The sequence below is a fragment of the Engystomops pustulosus genome, chromosome 9 (assembly GCF_040894005.1).
Source record: "Engystomops pustulosus chromosome 9, aEngPut4.maternal, whole genome shotgun sequence".
In the NCBI taxonomy this organism is placed as follows: Eukaryota; Metazoa; Chordata; class Amphibia; order Anura; family Leptodactylidae; genus Engystomops; species Engystomops pustulosus.
The window spans coordinates 35,160,409-35,178,722 of NC_092419.1; the positions used below are offsets into that span (position 1 = coordinate 35,160,409).

Sequence of the window (18,314 nt, forward strand, 5' to 3'; positions counted from 1 at the left end):
TACATGAGCTGTCTGCACAGTCCTGACAGGTCTAATTAACCAGAGCTGGATCACTCATACACAGCACCTGAGGAATGGTGCAGCGATTGATTACTTCTAGTTGTCAGTGATTACATCATTTTCTCCTGAGCAGTGTAAGAGGAGAAGCGCTGAGCCAGCGCCTGAATTTTATAATTGTTTTTTTCAGCAAAACCACTCGGTTCCGGGATTAAACAAGATATATTTCTGCATCAGTGAAGCTACAGCATTCTCAAAGTATGTTTGGTTCATAATGCATGAAATAAAATGGTAGATTTTCTTCAAAGTAGTCAGTAGGGCTAGAGGGATGTGGTTGTCGACTGTCTTTTTTACAGGATGGACAATATCCAGCAGGAATAGAGGGATGTAGTGCATTGCTCATCTCCTTAATGGAGGCTTTACAGTTTCCACCAGGGAGAGAGGGATATAGTAGTTTGCGACCCCTCTCCTTATTGGAGTCCATTAATACAAGCTTTACAGCAGTCAATTGGGCAAGAGAAATGTAGTAGCTGACTTCTTCTCTCCCTACTCGAGTCCTTTATTGCTGGATTTACATTATCCAGCTGAGCTAGAGGGATCTAGTAGTAGTTTACTCCTCTCCTCATTGAAGTCCTTACTTTCAGAATTTATAGTATTCAGCAGGGATAGAGAGATGTAGTAGAGTGCTCATCTCCTTAGTGGAATCATATATTACAGGGATTTATTAGAGAGATGCAGTAGTTACAAACTCCTTTCCATTCTGGAGTCATTTGTTACATGCTACCTAGTATCCAGCTGGGCTAGTTGGATGTAGTGGTAATTGAGTCTTTGTTTTATCTCTATATGTCATTAACACTTCCATTTACATGTCCATTTATGTTTGGGGGATGAAATGTAAGAGCTCTGAGTTCATGTGTAGCAAGTTCATTCACATGTTCATGTTATCGCATGACACACGTAGGTAGATGGGGCATGACTGCTCATCTACTTACCTCCATTTGCCCACTCCAGACAGAGGAACGTCTTTTCATGTTGTTGTCCTCTAAGAGGATCATAATAGAGTGACCTATGAAGCAGTGTATACTGATATACATAGAGTACCCTCGGCCTTGTAGCACAACCTCTGCCTTCATTCATCCTGGTGGGTGCAAGTGATCTACTTTCCCATTTCTTATAATGGTCTTGTCTCTTCTCATGTTTCTAGTATTTTCCCCAAACATTCCTTCAAATTGAACCAGCTTTCTTCCCATCCTTGTTTTTTAAAAATAAAAAAAAATCTAAATATTGATTTTCTTTTTTAATAATTTTCTTTCTTGATTGTGCTGCCAGAAAAGGGAGACCAATGAGGACTCTGGTGATTCCAAGTTAGTATATTTATTGTGTTTGACAATTGTCTTGTTTTATTTGAGGCATTATAGATATGTATATGTGTATTTTGGTACATTGTGCAATATTTATTTCAGTCCCCCAGAATACACAGCCAAAGCAATTGTCCGGGCAAACTCTTCGAAAGACCCGCAATTACTAGCTAATCAACTGCAGAATCTTCTGATGGAGGAATACACAGATTCCCAACTGAACATTACTATTACTGCCAAGAACGTGACTACAGAAGAATTAGGTAATTGTTTACTTTTCGTACAATTAAATATGCAAATACGCTTTCCAGGAGGGGGTATAGAAAACATTGCCTCTTGGTTACCTTGTAGGGCAGCCCCCTTAACATCAAGTGTGACTTTTACAGAGAATGAAAGAGGTTGGATAAAAGCTGAACCAGTATATCTATGCCATAAGGAAGAGATTCCCAATTCCCAGATTTCTTATGTAATAGATATGCTGAACTGGATTGTATCCCGCATCATGTCATCAGTAGTGATGAGTGAACCTGAACTTTGCGAGTTCAGGTCTAAGAGCCCAAAGCTGAACATCCGACGTTTGGGCTTCACGTTTGGTGTTCGGTAAGATGGGAAAAAGCTGCGTGGTTTACTGATGAGTAGCCAATCAACAGCTTTCAGCTTCTAGCAACCTCTGCCACGCCCAGTATTGCTGTGATTGGACATGCAGGACATTTGACTCTGCAATATAAGAGGTAATTGCCATTGCAGACAGGAGAAAGAAAAAGAAAGGTTGCTACTGAAAGATAGGGATAGTGAGTGAAAGAGTGGTGTAATCATTTCTTAATTGCCCTTTTGAGGTCACTGGGGACAGAGAAATAATTACCCTTTTCACGGCAGTGTAAAGGACGCTGACAGTGACCTTTATTGGCAAAGTCTCCATACGGAGAGCATTTACTTCCCCCACCTATGTTTCATACAATGATCTTCCAGGCAATAAAAGTTTTTTCTTTTCACCTCTTTTTTATAATATGTCAAGTGCTCATGTAGGAGACAGCTGCCTATCGATTTTATACACAGCTATAAAATAATTTATATGTTTTTTTAGTATTAAAGCAGATATTATGTCTTCAAGGAACTTAGTTTAACAATTTGACAACACTGTTCACTGAATAACATCTGTTTTTTATCCCTATAAATGTGGGAAATTAGAAAAAATAGAAGAAATAAATCCAGAAATAAAATACTGATCAAGCTCTGCAACGTAATATAAACAGGTGGTTTTAGAAAAGAAAGATAAGGAAATGTGATTGTGATTGGCCTCAAAATATATTTTTTAAGAAATCCTGGAGCAGCGATGGCTAACCTAGGCGATACAGCAAGACTGACAGCACCCGGAGGTGGGACAACTCTTCTGCATAGAGTGCGGCACAAATGGCACCCATCGTACCTCCATTATCGAAGGCCCTTAGTCAAGAAGTGAAGCCAGAGCTCCCACCTACACTTATTGTGGACTTGCACTCAGACAGTTGGACCAATGTCCATTCCAGTAACTAAAGGGTGGGATAGGAGAGTCATCTCAGCTGTGTGTGCTCTTTACACCCCGGCCATCATATTAAAACATCTACCAAAATATCACCGTGGGTGTCCTCCACTATAACTTCTCCTTTCCCTCCATGGGTGTCCTCCGCTACAACATTTTCTTTGGTGCCACAGTTTTCCAGAAACTAGAAGTAACTAGGAGAGGCAAGGCCAGTGGCGGAACTTGACGCTAATGGGCCCCAGTGCAAAGTCTGTGCCAACCCCCTGACTATAATTTATGTTTTATGGTACTAGTCTTCTCATATGGGAAAGTGACACCTTATGGGCCCCTAAGCCTCCTGGGCCCGGTTGCAATCGCACCCTCTGCACCCCCTCAATTTACGCCCCTGGATGGGGCCCTATAGCAGACTTCTGAATGGGACCCTCTTCTCTCTTCACCAGGCATTCTTCTTATCCCATAGAGGTTGAGGGCACATATCTTTCCCAGTAACTGCAGACCACATGAGGGAAGTAGACAGCAGGAAGCTTGAGATCTGAGATTCCTAGTCCTGTCGTCCCCTTTCCCGACATTTATTACCTGAGTTCCAGATCCTGCTGTGTACTGTAGAAGATTTCAATGTTATATACATATTATTCTGCACAATGTTCAGCATAACATGTTTATAATGGTTCTCATTCAACATTCTTAAGTGTCAGATCGGATGCCGGGCCCCCTGACACTGCTGGCCCCATAGCAGCTGCTATGGCTGTTCCCGCTGTAGTTACACCCCTGCTAGATCACTTCTTCCATTTACAGAATTCTTGTTTGGTTCTGTCAACTAACTGTACTAAAACTAATGTACTGTACTAATGTGTACAGCATGAGGATTAGGCAAGTTGGAATTCAGCTGCCTTATGTCTCGTGCACCCGATTGTTGTTTCTTCAGGTGATACAGCTGAGGTTTTAGTGGCTGTCATATGGGCTCATACACACAGCTGAGGATTCCTCAGCCCTCGTCCAAGGCTAGTGCCGCCCCACAGTGTGTCATTCATGTCTCGTATATATTTGTGGTGGGTTGCTAGGTAACAATCTTCCGTTTTTTTATGCAGTTGTCAAAAACAAATGACCCATACTTGGGCCTAGTTCAGCCAAGGAGACAAGGAGGAAATACTGTTAACACACAGTCCCAAAAACAGAAATTTGAGCCATTTTTTGTGTAGGAGGCCTAACTCTCTTTTTTCTGGAAGATAAACAACTGCCAAAGGTAGCGGCTCGCTATACATTACACACTTACACATGCAACTATCTAATGTGTAATGCCTTATCCTGCTAAGAAATGGGCAGATAGATAGATCTAAAGTATCTTACCGAAAAACAGAATTTAAAAAATTTCCTAGCTGATCAACTCAAGCGATCACATTAGCATCAGCACTTATGTTCTCTTGTTTTTTTTCTTTTACTTTTAGACAAACATTGTACCGTTAACTCCACATTCTATGATGACTTTCAATATGACTGGCCAGAAACATACCCAACAGAAAAAGTCTCCCTACAATGCCATACAAACCCAACTGAGACAGCGACAAGAGACTGGTAAGATCTACAGCGTCATGCATGAACCAAGGAAAGATGTGTGTGAGAAAAGCTTTATATATAGCATATGGGATCAGTGATTGAGCAGATCTCCAGTAATGGTTACAAGAGGTAAAGCTAATGGGGTTAATTATGATAGGCTGGCGCTCATGCACTGGCGTATAATAGCCCCACCGCCGATAAGGAGCAGCCAGATACATCAGGAGGTTCTTGGCTCTTGATGTATTCACCAAGGTCTTGCACAGTGTTTGGCCTGGAGTAGAAATAAGCACAGCCGGAGACTTTTCACATATAAAAAGTCCCCCGTTGCAGCGAGTCTACAGGCACGGGGACAGGAACACCCCGCGCTGGCTCACTCCTCGCCAGTTGTGTTTACTTCCTGTCCAGCCGCGCTCCCCCTTTACACTCCTCCACGCACCATTTGGGGAAAATAATCACAAGTACTAGCTATAAGCTAGAATTTACAATTATTTCAGGGCTTCTACGCCAGTGTTTAGGCGCAAAAGCCCTGATAAATACCCCCATTGTATTATCATCAGAACATGAGATACAACAATAAAAATATGTTCATAAGTTCTTAACTTATTGTTATTTTTAGCTACATCAATGTTACCACTTTAACAACAGAATGGGGGGAACCGAACTATAGTAAATGTGTTCCAATATCATTTGAGGATCTTGAAAATGTTACAGTAACCCAAGGTAAGTGTGTCTACTATTATTATAATAGGGTTTTTCAAGGTTGACAGTAGAGACAATTGATGTAGTGTGTCAGCCTAATGCTATGACATATAACCATCTCAATTGCTTTGGATCATGGGTGCACAATCTTAAAATTAGACTGAAGGTCACATTGTCATATCACTCAACTTTAAGGGGCTGTACGAATAACCAGAACTAGACCCCCAGAGTATAATAGTGGAGACCTCCCAGAGTAGACCTTTAAACTGGAAATCCCCCAGGGCAGACTATAATACTGGAAACCCCCCAGAGCAGACCTATAATACTGGAGACCACGCAAAGCAGATCTATAATACTGTGTCCCCAGAGCACACTATAATACTGGAGACCCCCGTAGCAAACATATACTAGTGGGGGCCCTCAAAGCAGACGTATAATTCTGAAAACTCCCAGAGCAAACTATAATACTGGACAACCCCAAGAGCAGACCAATAATATCGGAGCCCCCCGGAGCAGACTTATATTAGTGGTGGCCCTTAAAGCATATAATACTGGAATCCCCAAGAACAGACTATAAGTACTGGAGATCCCTGAAGCAGTCACAGACCCCAAAGCAGATACTAATACTGGAGAGCCAAAGAGCAGACAAATAATAAAAGTGACCCCCAGAGAATGCATATAATACTGGAGACTAGGAGAAGACGTTTAATAGTGGGAATCCTTCGGAAGCTTCATACTGTAGACCAGTGGTGGCGAACCTATGGCACGGGTGCCAGAAGTGGCACTCTGAGCCCTCTCAGTGGGCACTCAGGCTGTTGCCCCAGCACAGCTTTCACCAGACAGGACTTGAGGGATCCTCCTGCCGACCCAGGTAGCCCAAAACGTGAAGCATCTTGGTCCACATGAGACTGCAAGAAGAGAAGGCAAGGACATGCTCAGATTATCATTGGAGCCATGAAGCTCCTAATCTTGGCCCGACAATTTTTCATGTTCAGGGAAGCTCCAATGGCAATCTGAATTTTTCCACCTTCTGTCAACCATATTGGTGTCCTCAGGACCCTTAAAAGCTGTGGAATAGCACGGAGCAAGAAGATTTTAATAATTTAATGCTAGAATTGCCGTGTTGGCACTTTGCAATAAATAAGTGGGTCTGGTTTGCATTTTGGGCACTCGGTCTCTAAAAGGTTCGCCATCACTGCTGTAGACTGATGGAGCAAATATATAATACAGGAGACCCCCAGAGCAGATGTTTAATACTAGAGACCCCAGAGCTGGTGTATAATACTGGAGACCCTTAGAGCAGACCTTTGATAGTGGAGACCTCCAGAGACATAAAAAATGGGAAAAAAAACACTCACCTGTCCAATCTCCTCTTCTCCTTTCTGCCACTTTGAAGTTGGCTCTTTGTGCCGGCATTAGGACCCAGGGCGGAGGAGGAGGGAGTGGTGAGTACAGAAGAGCCCTCTTGCTGTGGTCCCTACACTGCCCTGGGTCCTAACACTGGCACATACAGGGGGTTATTCAGCCCTGCTTTAGTTACATAGTTGCAGTAAAAAGTAAATATTTTGCAGAATGATCACGGAGTATAAAAGTATCATAGTTATTAATCTATCTCCTGTAGAATGTGAGCAAATGGAAGTATAGACACTTACATTCTAAAGCAAAATATAACCGAGCGCTCTTATTTATTACTTTCATCATTTTCCTGCAGAAAATGCTAACTTTTTGACACTACACATTTTAAATATGACAAAGAACGCAACTTCCTTACCAGAAAACGATATAAGAATCATTCTCAACAAAATATCAGAAATACTTGCATTGGGAGAAATCGATCTTGACAATGCAAAAGTTCATGTGGATGTAATAAATTTAATTTTAATAAAAGCGGACCAATCACTGCGCCAATTTACTAACAAGTGAGTATTCAATCCTGTATTTATTCCTAGTGATCATAGATTTAAAGAATACCTTCCAAACTATTAGGTAGATTAGATGCAGCTTCTTGGCGGGAGGGGAATGATCTTATGGTTGGACTAGGGCTTCTTGGACCAGTCCGAAGAAACAGTTCAGCGGTCAGGACCTATAACTATGAAAAACATGTACATTTTTAGTTATTCATTGCAATGTAATAAAATATAATATAGGTGAGATATCAAAATATCTTAAGGAGTTGTCCCAAGTTTTCAAGTTATCCTCTATTAATAGGATAGAGGATAACTCGCTGATCAGTGAGGGCTCAACTGCTACGTCCTCAACAGATCACGAGAATGGGAACCCCAGCAATTCGGAGAGAAAAAGGGGGACACTTAGATAGTAAATGGAGTGTTGGCAATGGCTGAGCACTGTTCTTGGCATTTTCTATACATTAAATTTTCATTTTTTTCCATCAATTGAATGGAGCGCCAGGACACATTAGTGAAGACAGGACTTTCATTATTTGAATCGCTGGTTCCCCACTTTCATGTTTGGCAGGGTTGCACCAATCCTGTGGATATGGATTAACATGAAAACTTGAAAACTTTGTACAACCCTTTAAAGAAATTCAGCAGCAGTCATACTGCAGAATGCTTTAGAAAGCATATCCGAAGAAATGCTGTAGTATTGAAGCATAAGCGTGCAGCAGCTGTTACTCAGAGCAGGGAGAAGGGGATGTGGATCAGATAATTTCTGACAGTTTTGCACTTGGAGAAGCTATAATCCTGAAATCTAAATCTATTATTCACAGTTCTGCTACATTGTGGGATTATACAACTCTGCAGGGCAACAAACTAAGGCTTCTTGCACACGAACCTGGTACCCTGACGTAGCACATATTTGGCTGGAGAGCCCCTTCCATCTCCATATGGACGCCTGGTGCCCGGCTGTACTAACAGGAAAAGATGGAGCATACTCTATCTTTTCCCTGTGTGTGCTCACTATACCGTAGCTGGGCGCCATAGGGGTCTCTTGGGACGGATATAAGTCACGGCCGGGTACACATCCCCACAACGTTTGTGTGCATGGGGCCTAACACTGTCTACAGTTTAATATGTCAAAACAGCAGGCAGATCCCTTTAATAAGATAAACTACAAGAAAATTAAGTTGTTTCATTTACAGGGTCTTTTCATAAGTATACATAAAATATTAAGTCTATATTTAGAAAAAACATGACTGTTCCCACATTTCCAAAAATAATGATATGAAGTATAAGGCAGGAATATGTGACCATCAGGAGCTACATATGGTACAGCTAAATGTTAAAATTGTGTAAAAGTTGAATTATGTAACATGCATAAAAATGTACTAAATGTTAACCAAAAAAAAATTTCTTGTGATCTCAAGGATACTTAACCTCATGGAGAAAGTCGGATTCACGATGAATTTTTCTAGTGACACAGCAAATGTGATGGCTGACTCCCTGGCTTTACTAGTATCAAAGAAGTTTAAAGAAATGTACTTTTCTGTCACAACGTATGGAGCCGGTGATATGGAGGTAGACTTGTTTTTCTTGATTATAATTAAGTGGTCAGTTAGTTTTGTTTTGTTACTGCAGATTCTTAGAACATCACCAATCTCTAGAATGGTCATCGACTTTTTAACAAACATTGCATACAGCAATAGTACAAGTTACTGCAAGAAATGTTGTATTATACAAAGTTTAATGATCCTTAATTTTTTCACTCTGAAATCACTTCTGAATTCCACCTTGCTAGCAAGAGGATCAGACACTCAATAAGGTATTAGATAATATAGAAGTACTACACAGAGGGTAGGCAAAGCAGTCTCCTCCCAGACTCCTCCTATAGACAACCGCAAACTCAAAAACAATGCTAAAAACTTAAGAGTTGTTGGAAAATGAAAATTACAAGTCACATAATGACCAGAAACAATGTTATTCCTCATTTACACACACCGCACTACTGAATTCTGCAAAGTTTGATGAAAGTTGATGTAAGAGGGATGTTTATCCCCACAGTCTTGTATAAAACCTCTGCTTCTTTCTCCATTTCTGTTGAAAATTGTTATTATGTTAAGGGATGAGGAATATTTTAAGAAAGAGGAATGCATGTTTACCGTAATCTTCTACTTCTCCAGTTCTGATGGTCCGCAATGGAATCTGGTTACTTCCACACAGTTGACCAATTTACATCTTCAGCTGCAGCAAATCACTGGTCTCAATGGTCTCTTCTGTAGGTGTGGCATAAGACCCTTGAGGCCAGTGACTGGAAGTCATATATGACTCCCATGTGAAAGCATGTGATCAGTCTAAGAGGAACACTGAATAGCCTGCAGAAGAAGGGAATAAACTGGTCCCTTTTTATCGCCATTTCCTCCCTAGCTGGCTCGTTACGCAGAACATATGGTATATTTATATCGATTTTAAAAAAACATTGTTTTTTCACAGATAACATTAGACCCAGTTCCTCCGGATGAGGCTGTAGCCATTATACATTTACCTCAATCAATCCAAGACCAAGTAGAAATATCTTCATCCAAGATCCAGTTCAACTTTATCGGGAGTTTAGCACCATTCAAGGTAAAAGTAAAAAACCTACAAGTTTCTTACTAATACAGAACAAATATAAAATATTGTTTAAGTTAAATTTAGACTATTGGTCCAATGTGAGGTCCCAAATAAATACGGTAACCTGTTTTGCTGAGTATCTATATCTTTAGCTGGAATGGTGAGACATGTAAAATAGATTCTGGATGTCACTTTGTTTCAGAAAATAAGCCCTAACCATTGCCCGTGATACCAATTAAAAAGAACCTGTCAGCTCCCAGGTCACATTTAAAGGGGTATTCCCACCTCAACTATTTTGTGTTTGTTTTTTAAAGCCTGGTGAATAAACATACATTTATCCAATTCTATATGGTCATAATTAACTGTACATGTGGCTTCCCTGTCCCTTAGCTACGGGCTCATAAATGCGTATACTAGTTTGAGAGGGGGGTTACTTTATTGTTCTGGTGAACGTGTTCCTTCAATAAGGCAGCTGTACTGTACCCTAGTTTCCTGAGCCAATCAGCTGTCCCACACAAATGCGATCAGGATTGCTGAGAAGCTTCTGCGCATTCCCCCGTAACCGTCCTGACCTAGCAAGCAAGGTGGTAGAGCTTTTTGAATGGTGCATGCATGAACTTTGCATGTTCACATATTACTGGTGATTTCGAGGCTAGAAACCCTCCCTCGATGTGCATGCGCAGCCCCCACTGCTACCATGCGTTGATGGCCCTATCTAATGAGAACATTAGCCCATAGCTAAGGGGCAGGTAAGTACAATAAATTATGCCCATATAGGTAAAAACATTTTAATTCAATAAATTGAAGAAATGTATGTCTATTAAACCTGCTTTAAAAAAATAAACAAAAATAAATGGTTGAGGTGGGGATACACTTTTTAAATCAACCTAAGGCCTTGTAAGTTATGTGTCCTCCATCATAGGCATGCCTTTCTCTAGAACATCCATGGTCTAAATGCAGGCGAAGACTTATTTCAATGTATAAGCAGTCAGTTGTTCCAGAGATAATGGCCTCGCGTATGGTACATTGAAGACAAAAGTATTCTATTGTCTGTATTAATAATATGGATGGACGACCATACAATAAAATCATATGTTTTCTAGGGTTGTGACTCCAGCGATAATAAACTTATCACCTACATCATAAGTGCCAGTATTGAGGGAACTAATGTCTTGGATCTGGCAGAGCCAATTAACATAACTTTGCGGCACCTTGAAGAAAATGTGGTAAGTTTAACTTCTTGTCTTTTCTTATTTAGAAGGCAAGGATTGAAAATATAGAAAAGTAAATTTACTCAACTCAAAGGCAAACCAAATGACAAAGAGAAAGCATTTAAGGACCATACAAGGAGAAGGAAGAGAAGGAGGGGAGATACAGGAAGCTGGGGAATCGAGAAAAAGTCACATGACACGTTGACGATTCAGTCCTTCATGCTTGTCCATACTAGTTATCCACCAATGGTCATTCTCCAAGGTTAGCCAGTGCCACCCAGCAGTTCGGATGTCGATAGTAGAAGAAAAATAAAAATTATATCCTAATTATCTCCTAATTCAGAGATTGAGATTAAGGAGTAAGGGTAGAGGAGAAAGGTATGGAGGGTAGGTGGTGGTGTTGGGGGAGAGGGAAAAGCAATTTTAATAATTACAATTCCAAGAAAAAGTAAGTCAACCCTTAAAATTAATACCTGTATCCCTTGAATACTGATAAAATGTTCTTTTTTTGATCAAATACATTTTTATCAAACAGTTTTTTTTGTTTTTCACATAGATCAGAACAAAAAAACTCCCTTCTCTCCTCCCTCCCTCCCCAACAAGATAAAATATTCTCTAATTAAGGTCTAAATCACAAACAGTAAAAAACAGTGCTGGGAGAAAAGGTAGTGAACCTACGATTTTAAAGAGGAACATTCACTACCTAAATGTCTTTCTCTCTAGACCCCTCCATTCCTAAGTAATCAATATTCTTTTTGGAACCATAATGGGAGACGAACAGTCTACTCCACAACATGATCACCCAAATGACAGTAGAGAGCCTAATCAGTATACAGGCAGTCCAATACTTGAGAACAACTGACTTACAATGACCCCTAGTTACAAACGGACCTCTGGATGTTGGTAATTTATTGTACTTTAGTCCCAGGCTACAATGATCAGCTGTAACAGTTATCACAGGTGTCTGTAATGAAGCTTTATTGTTCATCCTGGTTCAATCCAACATTTTTAAAATCCAATTGTCACAGAGACCAAAAACATTTTGACTGGGGTTACAATAATAAAATATACGGTTCCGACTTACATACAAACTCAACTTAAGAACAAAGCTACAGAACCTATCTTGTATGTAACCTGGGGACTGCCTGTATTAAGTACAAAAATTACAATGAAACTCCATAGAATCTCTACTGCCAAATGGGTGGTGTTGGGCTGGAGCAGTCTGGCACCGCCCATCCGACAGTAGAGAGATGAAAATAATAGCATTGATTGGTCGTTATTGGTGGGACGTAGACAGTTACAATGATGCCAGAATCCGTGGAGCTACACATATTCAATGATGCAGGGTTAAGGTTCTTGAAGGTGGTGAAAGTTTTAGTCTATTTATATAGTACCTATCTCAATAAGTAAAAGCAGCATTGTGTAGGGCACTTTATTAGCTGCACAGCAATAACCTTCCTGTTTATCAGCAATCTTTAATTTTAGAGAAAATTCAGTTTGTAATTTTATGTTAAAGGACACCTGTCATCAGGTCTCTGCCACTAGTCCTGTCACCTCTGCCTGTTGGAGCAGGTCACAAGGATCCATCACAGCCTTTATCTAGTTATTTCATACATTATTCATTGTAAAATCATCTCCTCTTTATCATGTAAATGAGGCTGGTCACATGGTCAGAGGCAGTGATGTCACCCCTGTTACCCCTCCCCTCTCCTCCCCCTGCTCATGTCTGTGTGTAATGTATAGTAAAGCATGGCTAGTGTGTGCTGCATCTGCTGACATGCTGCATCCTCCTAATATACAGGTGAGAGACACAGACATCAGCTACACATGAATCTGACATGTTCTGCTGTAACATGTGCAACATCCCCCACCGGGGCCTAGCCCTTTGAGGTGAGGCCTGGAGACAGCCGGGGCCCGCGGTACCGGAGTGGCTGGCGGTTGCGGCCTAAGCACGCTATTGTCACGGTGCTTGGTACGGGGGAACCGGAGGGCTGTCCTACAGCCTGGCAGGTCTCCAGCAGGGTGGTGTTGGCAAGAAATGATGAGGGAGAGGCTGCTATAGCGGATCTCCCTGGGGCAACCCCTTAATGTCCCGAGGGTGAGTCTCTGTGGGATGGACAGGGTGCCGGTGCTGAGGGCAGCGGTAGTAGCAGGGACCAGACGGAGGCAGAGGTTGAACAGAAACACTTACAGTTCTTTATTGGAACCGACGGGAACATCAGCAACGTGCCTTTAACAAGATGGTGGAATACTGGAGAGGTATTTGGAGGGAGCCACAGGATGTAGATCACCAGCCTGGATGTATAGGGCAGGCTGGGAGGCAGCTGGGTCCTTAGAGGATGCTTCAGCTCGGTCCTGGATCTCTTCAGGTATCACCCTTGAAGGTAGGATGATACCCCTTTCCTCACTACACTAACTCTAGTCATATACTCCACTTCAGGCAGGGGCTAGGCTCTTCCTGCACTGGTCCGGTGTGCTAGAGTCTCTGAGCTACTGCTCAGCTAACTACTCTCTGCTTGCGTCCTGCAGACCCAGAGGGCCTGACTAGGACTGGTCTCTTCTCCCTTCTGGGGGAGACTTCTCTAGAATATTCCTGGCCAGGGAGTTTTATTACCTCCCTTTGGTCAGGTGGTGGCTGCTCCTCCAATTACCTCTCAGTTCACAGAGACAGGATGTAACACAGATCATTGGATACTGGACTTTTACATCATATACAGATTTAACTTCTGCCTTGCCAGGCAGGATTAACCACTGCAATGTCCCCTGTGTGATGTGGTGACATGTTATGGGGCTTATTCGCAAGCACCCCCTCGCCATTGCATCGGTGAGGGTGTTGCACATGGCTGCCTGGAGCTGCTGTATCTCTCCTATACACACACACATGCACACACAGGCTGCAGGGGGTGTGGCCACCAGCACCAGGAAGCACATCATTATACAGCCTCACATAATTATACAGCCTCACATCATTATACAGGCTGTCAGTCATGCACTGGGGGTGTGGCTGTGCCTCCCACTCATGAATAGAGTGGACAGCTTGAATATGCTAATGCTTCATTGAACATTTCACAGGTCATTTGCATACAGCTTTAGGACCTCATTGCTTAGGTTTACAGGCATGTAGAGGGACAATGAAGGGATAGAGGCAATGCTCTCTAATGGCAGTTTATGAAAATATATTTAGTTTAGGGGGGTTATTTTGCATGACAGGTTCTCTTTAACGACCTTATTGCCAAATCCGCAGCGTGACCTCAATGGCTGGAGTACCAGCATTTTTTATGTCTTTATACACGGCCCCTTTCCACAAAAAATGTGGCTGCAAAAAATGTGAGAAAAATCACCAGAAAACAATCCAGTAGACACTGATGATTCAGAACTTGTTCCTAGATCAAGGTTCACCAATCTTCTGCACTCCAGATGTTGCAAAAATATAACTCCCAGAATCCACATTTGCTTAACTTTTCTCATAAATCTCAGTACAGTTGACATGCTAAATGTATTTCTGATATTCTCAATGTGGTATCTTCCCTTTTCTTTTAGGAGGGTTATCCTGTGAAGTGTGTATTTTGGGACTTTGCTCAAAACAGTAAGTGAAACAGTTTACTATTTTTTCTACTTCCTTTAGAGATGTCGCATAATGTGTGGTCGGTATAAGATCAGTTGTACACAAGTGAGATTGTTACGACAAACTCGCTCTGTGTCTCTGCAGGATTTACTAGCCGAACCTTAGACCGGCTGACCCAAAATCAGCAAGTCAGATCAGCAGCTCTATGTTCAGGCTTGAAAATCCCACAGAAACATAGGCCAACATTTATTAGTGCAGTTGCCTCGCTAATGTGTAGCGTGCCCCAGATTCGTGAAGACTGGAGCACGGTATTTAGTAATGTGGAGCACAATACATGTGCCCGAAGTGCATGAACAGAGTGTACCAGATTTTTTTCTTTTCAGTTTAAGGGGCTTGCGCCACATTTCTGTCAGACTTCCGCCCCTTTCTGTGATGCCGTGTGCATAGTGCAACTGCGACACAATACTAGTGCAGGATTCTTAGAATTCGTAGATTGCTTAGTAAATCTGGGCCATAGGGTAGGATTTATCACAACTCTGATGGTTATGATGTTATAATGTGTTTTTGTGCACAAAGCGTTGCTTGTCCGCAGTTTCACAGTTTATGAAGCTTCACAAATGTTGGAGCAAAAAATTGTGCAGTCACGGATCTGGGGGCTTTTGGCGTAAAAACACCCAGACAACCAAACTGTCGGATTAATAGCAGCAGGGTGCAACATCTTGGAGAAAACTTAGTTTAGAAATGATCCCGGAAAGAATAGATGTGTCTAGCTCTCAATTGGCTTCTTGCATGGGTTCCTCTTCCTGTTTTTTTTTATGTTTGTTACAAGGGAGCCTGTCCTATTTTATGCTGCCCATGTCTTACTGAGGTTCTAAATCTTGTCTTCTGTTTCCTGGCACAGACTACATGGGAGGTTGGAATGAATCTGGTTGTAAAAAGACATCAACAAACGACAAATACACATCTTGTTCCTGCAACCATCTTACTCACTTTGGAGTCCTCCTTGTAAGTGCAGTTCAGTGGTGGCTCTGATGGGGCTTTCTATCAAAAATATTCCATTTTTGTTTATAATCGTTTGGATTTATCAGTTCTTTTGCCAAACCAGCGACTTTCATTTGCTGGTTTTTACTCGCACCTACTCAGATCTGTTGCCTGCCTAAGCCTCTTGATGTATCCGTTGCGACAAGGGGGCATGGCTGAAATCATAGGCCGACACAGAGCCGCCGGTGTATGATAAATCTCCCCCAATGACTCTATCCATAATGGGGTTACCCCTCTAGGAAATCCTAGGAAACCAATGAACTTAGACTATTGGCAATTAATATATAACTTACCGTAATAGGAATCTGTCAGCAGTATGTTGTCATGCATCTTAACACCTTCCAGCAAGGAGGCATTATCCAGAAAATCATTTTGAATAGAGAAGTAAAGAGAAGGGTGTGTGGTGAGGGGAAACAACTTGACCTCAGTGCTGAACTCTCCGCCTCCCTTACTTTATGCAACCATTTTACATCTCACTTCAAAGTTGATGTTCTGGATGATGCCATTCACCATTCCTCATTGATTCTGTTATGGTGCACAAGCAGGTGAGAGCCCAATCTGCTAAAATTATAGCTATAGCATCCAATGTTGAATGTATTACACTAGAGCTGTGATGTATATTTCTCTGCCTTCCTATATTTTCGAATTTGGTTGATCCTATTCCCACCAACTTTGATTTCCAGGTGCTGATCCAGAAACATGATCTAGAAGGCATTACTATACTTGACAAAATATTGTAGTGGTTTATTTCGTCAATTTCTGTTGACAAAAAAGGCATTAACAACTGATGCCGACATCTAACTTTTAAACAGACCCCCCCCCCCCCCACACACACCTTCACCTTGTAACTGTAATGAATAAGAGAGGAGGCTCCAAATTACTGTAACAAAGGACTCGTAAAATATTCTTTAAAAAGTAGAGAATGACCATGATTAAAGACTATAGAATATAATGTCTGAAACGCGTAGGTCTGCTCCATGTTTTTAACAATGAGCATGCATGGTCTATGTGTGTCACTTTTTTGTAATTTCTCAAAGAAACCTTTTCTTAGATAATACTCTACTTTTTACAGAATAATATACAAGTGCTGGTCCTGGCACCTTTCATACTGGAAGGAATGCAGACTATGTTAAACTTTCATCAGACTGGTGAGCAATGGATATTTCCATATTTTTTGTCTATTATAGGAGGCTGCATATGTGCCGCTCTCTTCATTGACTCCTGTAGGACTAGAGAGACAAGTTGTGCCAGACTTCACACACTGGGGCAGATTAACTTACCCGGTCCTGTCGCGATCCTGCAGTGCGTTGTCCAACAAGTATTCGGGTCTGTCGCAAATCACTAAGCTCATGCACCTGAGTTCCTGCTTCCGCGCTGAGGTCCGCCGGAGTTTACCTTCTTTTTCCCGGTGTATGTGAGTGCTTGATCTTGCGACACAATTCCTTTTTAAATCCTGCTGTTTGTCCGAAACCGTTGGGTTGTTCAATGCCCCCCCCCCCCCCCCTGGTTTCTGTCTCGTGCAAGCCGGTGCCGATGTGCCAAAATCCGATCGTGTGCTCCTAAATCCCAGGGCAATTCGGCGCAAACCGGAAATCGCCAGGTAACACGGCGAAAATGCGTCCGACGGACCCTTAGTAAATGAGCCCCACTGTCTCTTTTCCATTCACAGCAGCTGCAGTACCAGACTGGTTAGATGTTGGGAGACCAGTATTCTTGTTGGTGGGACTTACATCTATTGGGCCTCATTCACACAACTGTGGGCGCATGTAGGCTACAAACAAAGGGCAGAGTGATGTTGTTTGCAGCCACGCTGATATAAGCAGGGTGATCGCCATTCACATTGCTAATCTCAACTGAAAGAGACCGGAACGATCACATACCGTGCCGTGAACATGTCTTGTAGAAGGATCTGGAAACATGTACGATCGTGTGCATAAGTGCTTAGACAGTTACGCCCAATCTGGTTGATGTGTCCTAAATTTGTAAGATGAGAATACCCCTTTAAATCTTTTGCACTTGAAGCAGTACAAGATTAATAATTATAATAATGCTTAATTACTCCAGAGAATAATAAAATACAAAAACACATCATAAAGTAAAATAAATATAATAGTTGAATACAAAAAAAACCTGAAAGGTTGTCATAATGTAGATGAAGCGCAGTATAATAGCCTGTGCTGAGTGACACATATGGGGAAGGAATGACGGGTAGAATACGATAAAAACAAAAGGCTTCCAGCTACTCAAGACACAATAATGGAGATTGAGAACAAGAACAAATTAATGTAATGAACATACAGCACAAGAATACAACTAAAGCAATACATGTTATGAATGGAATATATACAGTATATATGTAAAACAATGTATACACATAAATTCTATGCATCATTTATCATTCTTCATCATGACTTTCTTTTACAGCTTTTCAGTATCGCTATATTCTGCCCAGTGATGGGCCTTGGCCTTGTAGCTCCAACTTCCATATAATGTTCATTCTTATTGTTCTTTATAATTCAATCAGTTTTGATGCAGAATTTCAGTTATATTCATCTATATTTTTTTTATTATATTGGCTCTACAATGGAAAACTCAATTTGGCAGATTTACCAAGCTAAATCTAGTCTTAATGCAGGAGATGTATTAATGTGTCGGTCATTAGACAAGTCCAGAGTAGAACTCGACAGTTCTCTGCTGCGCCAAAGTAACCCCTTCATGCCAGAGCCCCGTTTTAGCCTTCTTGACCAACCCCTAACCAATCTGACGTGTGTCGCTTTATGTGGCAATAATTTTGGAATGCTTTCACATACAAAGCTGATTTTGAGATTCTTTACTCGAGACACATTGTACTTTGTTTTAGTT

At 41.6% G+C, this 18,314-nt stretch overlaps 1 protein-coding gene across 2 annotated transcripts in view; it reads left to right on the plus strand.

Moving 5' to 3' along the window:
• ADGRG4 (adhesion G protein-coupled receptor G4) overlaps positions 1 to 18,314 on the plus strand; it is a 72,526-nt gene that overhangs the window by 40,060 nt on the left and 14,152 nt on the right. For both annotated transcript variants that reach the window (XM_072124164.1, XM_072124165.1), the window contains exons 9-17: positions 1,461 to 1,618; positions 4,320 to 4,446; positions 5,045 to 5,148; positions 6,839 to 7,046; positions 8,453 to 8,603; positions 9,516 to 9,647; positions 10,739 to 10,861; positions 14,387 to 14,432; positions 15,313 to 15,416. In XM_072124164.1, coding sequence (XP_071980265.1) covers positions 1,461 to 1,618; positions 4,320 to 4,446; positions 5,045 to 5,148; positions 6,839 to 7,046; positions 8,453 to 8,603; positions 9,516 to 9,647; positions 10,739 to 10,861; positions 14,387 to 14,432; positions 15,313 to 15,416 — 1,153 coding nt within the window. The remainder of the gene's footprint in view (positions 1 to 1,460; positions 1,619 to 4,319; positions 4,447 to 5,044; positions 5,149 to 6,838; positions 7,047 to 8,452; positions 8,604 to 9,515; positions 9,648 to 10,738; positions 10,862 to 14,386; positions 14,433 to 15,312; positions 15,417 to 18,314) is intronic.